Source organism: Gracilinanus agilis, chromosome 4, assembly GCF_016433145.1.
Source record: "Gracilinanus agilis isolate LMUSP501 chromosome 4, AgileGrace, whole genome shotgun sequence".
In the NCBI taxonomy this organism is placed as follows: domain Eukaryota; kingdom Metazoa; phylum Chordata; class Mammalia; order Didelphimorphia; family Didelphidae; genus Gracilinanus; species Gracilinanus agilis.
The window spans coordinates 502014733-502022325 of NC_058133.1; the positions used below are offsets into that span (position 1 = coordinate 502014733).

At 48.8% G+C, this 7593-nt stretch overlaps 1 protein-coding gene across 1 annotated transcript in view; it reads right to left on the reverse strand.

The window, feature by feature from the left end:
- Positions 1–6001, reverse strand: part of HIP1 (huntingtin interacting protein 1) — a 133989-nt gene extending 127988 nt beyond the window's left edge. Inside the window, exon 1 of the mRNA XM_044673116.1 lies at positions 5882–6001. Within this exon, the coding sequence (XP_044529051.1) occupies positions 5882–6001 (120 nt within the window). The remainder of the gene's footprint in view (positions 1–5881) is intronic.
- Positions 6002–7593: the final 1592 nt, after the last annotated feature.

The following is a 7593-nucleotide window of genomic DNA, read 5'->3' on the forward strand; positions in this document are numbered from 1 at the left end:
CCTCTCCTCTCCTCTCCTCTCTTCTCCTCTCCTCTCCACCCCCCCCCCTCTCCATCTCCGTCTCTGTCTCTCTGTCTGTCTATCTGTCTGTCTCTCCTAGTAAGGGAGTCATCCCCAGAATCTGAGGATCCTGAATCACAGGATCATAGATTTAGAATTGGATGAAACCTTAGAGGTTGGCAAGTTTGATCTCCTCATTTTACAAATGAATTAACTGAGGCCCAGGGAAGAAGGGATTTGCCCAGGGTCATAGAATCAAAGATTTAGAGCTGGAACACACCGAGTAAGGGTTTGAGGCTAATTGGAACCCTGGGCTCTACCTACTACTCCATCCTGATTCTCTCCATTAGTCCCTACCATCTGGGCCCATTTCTTTCACAAGCAATGCCTTCCAAAAGAATATCAGTTCCTGGAGGGCAGCGACCCAGCTTGTTTCAACTTTATAACCCAACTAGTCAATCCCCAATTGACAAAGGCAGTTTTCAGAGGAGGAAATCAAAGCTATCTATAGTCATCTGAAAAAGTGCTCCCAGTTACTATTAATTAGAGAAATGCAAATTAAAGCATCGCTGAGGTGCCACCGCACACCTATCGCACTGGCTAATATGACAGAAAAGGAAAATGATGAATGCTGAAGGGGCCGTGGGAAAACTGGGCCACAAGCACTACTAGTGGAGAGTTACGAATGGATCCAACGATTCTGCAGAGCCCATTTGGAACCATGCTCAAAGGGCCATACAACTGTGGATCGCCTTTGAGCCAGCAATTCCACCACTAGGTCTGGATCCCAAAGAGATCAGAAATAGGAAAGAAGGCCTTAAAAGTGCACAGATATTTATGGCTGCTCTTTCTGAGGTAGCAAAAATTTGGAAATTGAAGGGAATGCCTTCAGCTGGGGAATGGCTGAGCAAGCTGTGGTACCTGGTTGCAATGGAATACTATTGGGTCATAAGAAATGACAAACAAGATGATGACAAAAACCCCAAACCTGGGAAGACTTCTACGAAGTGATACAAAATGAAGTGAGCAGAACCAGGAGAACGCTGTACACAGCAACAGCAATCATGAACGATGGTCAATCTGGAATGACTTAGCAAAGATCCAGAACAACTCCAAGGGACCCATGAGAAAAAAGCCCATCCACTGCCACAGAAGGAACCGACAGAGTCTGAGGGAAGATGGAAGCAAATCACTTTTCACTTTATTTTCTCTGTGAATCTTTCTCTAGTGTAAGCGACACATGCCTTCTTTTACAACACGACGAACATGGAAATATGTATTCTATGATAACACATGTCCAACCTAGATCCCATTACCTGCTGTCTTGGGGAGGGTGGGGAGGAAAGGGATGGAGGAATATGGATTGCAAAATGTTAGAAAATGATCATTAAAAATTATATCAAGAACACTTCCCAGCTGTGTGACCCTGGGCAAGTCACTTGACCCTCATTGCCTACCCTTACCACTCTTCCACCTAGGAGCCAATACACAGAAGTTAAGGGTTTAAAAAAAAAATTGTATCAAGGGCGTAGCTAAGTGGCTCAGTAGACAATAAGCCTGGCCTGGAGACAAGAGATTCTGGGTTCAAATCTGGTCTCAAATATTTCCCAGCTGTGTCACTGTGGACAAGTCACTTAACCCCAAATGGCTAGCCTTTTCTGCCTTGGAACAGATATCTAGTATCAATTCTAAGACAGAAGATAAGAGTTATAAAAAAAATTGTATCAACATGTAATCAAGAAAAAAAAATGATCCAAGTAGCCAACATGGTGCTTTGTGCAGAGTGTTTACAGAATTGAAATGTGTTCTTTTTGTTTCTCAAATGATTTTCCTTTTGACAGGCTTATCACGGCCTGCCACAAGTTAAGGGGAATGGTAGGTACCTGGAACTTGGCCCACTTGCTTCATCCCACTGGGCTGGGGTCAGGTGAAGACCTGGCATCTGTGGGAAGATCCCAGGAGGGAGACTATCAGCTCTGGAAGACTTGGGTTCTAATCTAGGCCCAGATACCAAATCTAAATTTATTATGCTATGTCTAAATCTCTTTATCTATAACTTGATCTTCTTTAAGATCTCTTCTAGTTTCCCCTGTCTCCTTACCCAAGCCAGCAGCTTTTGGGGCCTGCCTGTTGACAGCCTTCTCTGTGGCTGGGCTCTGGTTGCCCTTTTCCCAACCCTTTATCTTTATTATCCCAGTCCAGCATTCCACATGGCCCCCCTTGCCCGCCCCCTAGACACATGCATCGCTATGTGGGCATGAGACAACTGGCATCTGCTCACTCCCCCTGCATACCTCCTCCCACCAAAGTGGCGCCAGGTCAAATGCAGCCAGTGGCCAGACAGTGAGCCCCAGCCTGGGAGGTTACCAAGCACTGGCCTCACCCAGGCCAGCTTAGCCGGGCCCACGTCCCTAGATGGCTCCAAGACATACCACGCCTGGCTCGGAAAGTTTTCACAGACCTAATTTCCATCAGCTCAGAGGGTTAGCGTCTTCAGGGCTTTCTCCATTTTGTTCCAGATTCTACTTAGCCGAAACCTCAGAATGAATTTTTGCTGGTTTTGAAATTGTCTTTATTTATCCAGTTCAAGGGGGTGGGTTGGGGCTAAGGAGAGAGCCCAAACCCAAAAAACCAAATGAAAATATTTGCAAGGCTCCCAACAGGAAAGCAAGGCTCTTCAGTTCTAGCCACAACAGGGTACAATCTCCAAACAATTTCAGAGGCCTCTGACTCAGATGATAAAGGCAGAGAGAGGGCTAATCTCCAAACTTTCAGCCTTGCATTCCAGATGGAGAGATAAACCACCTTCACCCCAACTGGGCCCAGGCAATGGGTGGTAATCACTTACTTCCTCTCTGGAGACAGCATTGCCATTGCGCAAGGAAGGAACCCAGACTTCTGGGTCCAGATCACACAGTTTGCCATTAACCACAGTGCCAAGCAGTGTCAGGGATAGAATGGGTAGAATCTTTCTCCTTCTCAAGGTTCCTTTTGTAAAGAACTTTAGATTTGGTCTTTGCTCACTTATTCTCTGACCCAGGGGTTCTAAGTGTCGGTGGAACTTAAAAAAATACTTTTGTTAACTGTATTTCAATATAATTGGTTTCCTCTACAGTCCTAAGTATTTTATTTTGTGCATTTAAAAATTTTCTGAGGAGCAAAATCCAATTGTTTTTCTCCCATTCTTTGGATTGTTTTAAAATTTGAAATAGAGACAGATCCTTGCAAAGCCCTTTGGCAAGAGTCCATGGGGTCATAGGAGTTGTGTAACAGGAATGGGATCATAGGAAGGGTCCTCAGAGAACTTCTAGACTGCATTTTATAGAGAAGGAAACTGAGGCACAGAGAAATTAGATGATTTACTCAGGGTTACACAGGAAACGTGAGTCAGAGACCAAGTCTTCTAGTTCCAAACCTATAATTTTCCCCCCACCGTAGCATGGGAGAGTTTGTTTAGCTGTTTAAAAACTGGGGCAGTAGATAATCAGATCTGGAGATGGGAGGTCCTGGGTTCAAATCTGGCCCCAGACATTTCCTAGCTGTGTGACCTTGGGCAAATCACTTAACTCTGAGTGCCTAGCCTTACTGCTCTTCAGCCTTGGAGCTGATACTTAATACTGATTCTAAGACAGAAGGTAAGGGCTTAAAAAGAAATAAATAAAAGTTTGAGCCGTGTTCCCTGAAATGACTTGAAGATAAAATTAGTCCTTATTAATAGGTGGATACTGAGGACCAAAACCAACTTCATGTCCTTTGCTTGCAGATTTTACCACAGAGATGAAGAAATCAGTTCAAAGGAGCATTTGTCAGTTCTTCTTGTCTTTGCCTTCCCAGTACCAAGGCTGGGGTCTTGGGATCAATCAACTATGTGCCTCCCAAACTGTTCTAACCTCTTGGGATACAAAAAGAAGCAAAAGACAGTCCCTGCTCTCAAGCAGCTTACAGTCACATGGTGGAGACAACAAATAAATATATACAAAGCAAGCTGCATAGGTGATAAATAGGAGATATTTAACAGAGGGAAGGCACTAGAATTAAGAGGGGCTGGGGAAGGCTTCCTGTAGGAGGCGGAATTTTAAGAAGCCAGGGAGGTCAGTAGGGGGAATGGAGGAGGAAGAGTGTTCCATGCATGGGGACAGATGACAAATGTATTTGCAGAAAATAAAATGATGAAAAAGCAGTGATTATGGTCTTGGCTCATGACGGTGCTGATCTTTGGCATATCCCCTTGGTAAGGTGGGTGAGGCAGAGATGGGTAGTCTCCTGATTATTTATTAAACCCTACGGGCCAAGGGAACCAAAGCATGATCTCAGAGCTCTGATTCACCAGTCACAGTGCCATTCTGTGCCAAACAGAATAGAGGGGCAGTCTTCTTGGCGTCCCTTCCCTTAATCTAAAGTACCTCTTTCCCTTGTTTTCTTCTTTATATTCAGAGTGCTTGATGAAGTGCCTGGCACACACCAGGTGCTTAATAAATGTTTATTGGTTCATTGGTTGATTTCAAGCCACAAGTCTCAGATTTTTTTTTTTTTAATCTGAGGCAGTGTGGAAAGTAGAAAGGAAATTTGGAGTGGGAAGCCCTAGGTTCCAATCCTGATTCTGCTACTACTTGTACAAGGTTGGAAGGCCACTTAACTTCCCTGAGCCTCAGTTTTCCCTGTCTGTGAAATGAGGGGGTTGAATTACACAATCTCTAAGGTCCTTTCCAGATGTAAATCTATGAGCATAAGAGGCAACTAGCTTGGTGGTGAAGTGGATAGTGATGGATTTGGAGTCAGCAAGACCTGAGTTCAAATCCTCCCATAGATGATTACAATTATATGACCATTGACAAGACATATCTTATATTGTCTTAACCTCAGTTTCCCCATCAGAAAATAAAGATAATAATAGTATCTACCTTACAGAGTTGTCTTGAGGATCGAATTAGGTAGCCCAAGTTACATTACTGCAAACCTTAAAGAGCTAAATAAATGCTAGGTAGCTATCAAAGCTATGAAGGCCTGAGGCAACCATTCTTTTCTGGCTCTGGGGAAGTGGCCCCAGAGTGGCTACTTCCACTTCAGCAGCCCATTACGATCTCCATTATTGCTTTCTATCTGCTTCTAGTAATGGACCACTGAGCTAACACTTTACCAAGCCTTTCTCAGCACACGTCTCCTGAAAGGATTTTTACATGCACAGATGAGGAAATGGGGGTTCAGAGACTCAAGGGACTTCGCATCTAGACTATGCAGAGAATCTAGAAGTATCAAGAGCCAGGGGGCCTGGAGCCGACGTCAATGAGCGTCCCAGCTTCCTACCTTACTTTATCCCATGCTCGCCTCCAGCTTGCACCCCGCTCATCCCACTTCCTTTGGACCAGGCTTGCGGTGGGCTGCCCCATCCTGTGACCTTACTGAGTGATGCTCTCTTACCCAGCCAATTAGTCTGGCAGCCCCTCGCCTGGAGTTCTTGGGGGGCGCCTTCCCTTTGGAGCTGGCTGAGCTCCCTGAGACCACCTCCCTTCCCAAGTCCCAGGCCACGGGCGGGGTCTCAGATTTCCCCTCGGCATACCCTTCACCAATCTCCCTAGGAAGTCTCTGGATCCCTTTGAACAACGTCTCCCCGAGATCTCACAAGATCCCCAACCTCCCAAGCTCCTCCGATCCCCAGCATCCTTTCCGAGCTTCCCACATTCCTCCACCCGCCCCTGCTCCCTGATCTCCGGGGATCCACTTCGCCTCTCCCCAGGATTCTCCGGCTCGCTCTCACCCCCTCCCCTTCCCCAGTCCCCCCAGGATCATTGCTCCGGATGCCTCTGGACTCCCGCCCTACGGACTCTCACGCATCCCCCAATCCCGCCCAGTATCGATCCCGGGGGATCCTCCGCGGCCTCACCTGGCTCCGCTCGAAGCTCTCCCGCTCCGCCGCCTCGGGCCCAGCGCCCGCCCCGCGCCGGCTCAGCACCTTGGGCAGCGGGTTGGGCACCTGTTTCATGGAGCTGGCCACCCGGTCCATGGCGCCCTCGGACCCGCCGCCGCCACCGCCGCCGTCGCCGCAGCCGCTGCCCCGGGATCCTTGCGCCCCGCCCCTCGTGCTTCTAGCCACCGGGATCCGGCGCCAGCGGGCCCGCTACGCTCACCCATTGGCAGCGGAGACCGTCACTCTCACCTCTCCGCCACGCCCTCCCTCCAAAGCTCCTCCCCTTCTCATAGAGCCTTTCCCTATGGGTTCCCGCCCCTGGGCTAACTTCATTCCGATTGGTAGGCTCCGGCATGGGGGCGGGGCATCAGTGGTCCCGCGACCTGCCAGTCACCGGGAACTTGTAGATTGCACTCAGGCAGGGGCGGACCGAGGGAGTAGGAGTGGGAGGAGCCGGACCGAGAGCCGGGGCCCCGCCCCAGCCCCGCCCCGGCTCAGGCCCTCCTGGAGCCCGTTATCTCTCCGAGTTAACCGCACGTGGGTTGCCAGCCCACCCCACCTTTTGTGGATGGAAGTTGGGACACAAAAAGGGAATGTTACCCCAGAGGAGCAGATGGGATGGCACCCATGTGCCGTGGGCACCCTGGGAAAGGTACTCCTGGTCGGAGCGGGAAAGGATTCCCCCTCTCCCCGCTTCATTCTATTTTACGGAAAGAGAAACTGAGGCCTCGGGAGGTGAAGTGCCTAACTAGGGTCACACGCCAGAACTCAGCCGAAGTGGGAGCTGACTCCAGTCAGATCCTCTGTCACACTGTGTGACTCTGAGCCTTGGTTACTGCTTAATTTGTGGCTGAGCCCTGGGGACTTCATAAAAGTCAGAAAGGAGCCTTCAAAAGACCATCTGACCCCACTCGTGTGACAAGGGCCGGGGGTGGGGGGAGGGAACCTGGCCTTACAGTCAGTCAGAGGACCTGGTTTTACCACCTGCTGCTGAAGTGACCCCTGAAAGTCTTCCTCTTTCCTCCTGGATAAAATTAAAGGTTTGTGCTAGCTGGTCTTCCACCTCCTAAATCTGTGATCTTTGGAGAAACTGAGGCCAGAGAGCCTGAGTATGGTGCTGAAGATAGAATGAAGGGCAGGAGTCTTCTAACCCGTCCCCCAACTTTTCCCCCTTCCAATGGGTGCTGATTTGTTGCTAATCAGACCCTTTGAACATCCTGGAATCTTTGCCTCAGAACATGCCTGGGATCCCTTCCCCTTTGGAAGCCTGTGGAACTGGTGCTGTAGTGGCAAGTGATCAGATGCCAATAGTCATAGAACACTGGGAGAGAAGGAGCCCCTCCTTGTAATGCTGAGAGCATCTTCTGAAAACACGAATCTTCTCAGGCTCTCCCCACAAGATGTATCCAAACAAGGAGGAGTCCCAGATTGCTGCTCATCCAGTTTGTTCTTTGTGGGGACTCAGTGAGCCTTTAATCTCCATCTAAAGGACCTGCAATTTACTGAAGCCACCAAAGGGCAGAATGGAGGTTCAGAGGTCACAAATTACTCTGAGAGCAGGTGTGGGGAAGCAGGGCTGCAAAGAGGCAATATTACTCTTATTAATGAGAGGAATGGATACTTGAATGCTCCTAACCCTTCCCCATTGCTCTCTATCCCTGCCCCACCCCCAACCAGAGAAAACAAGA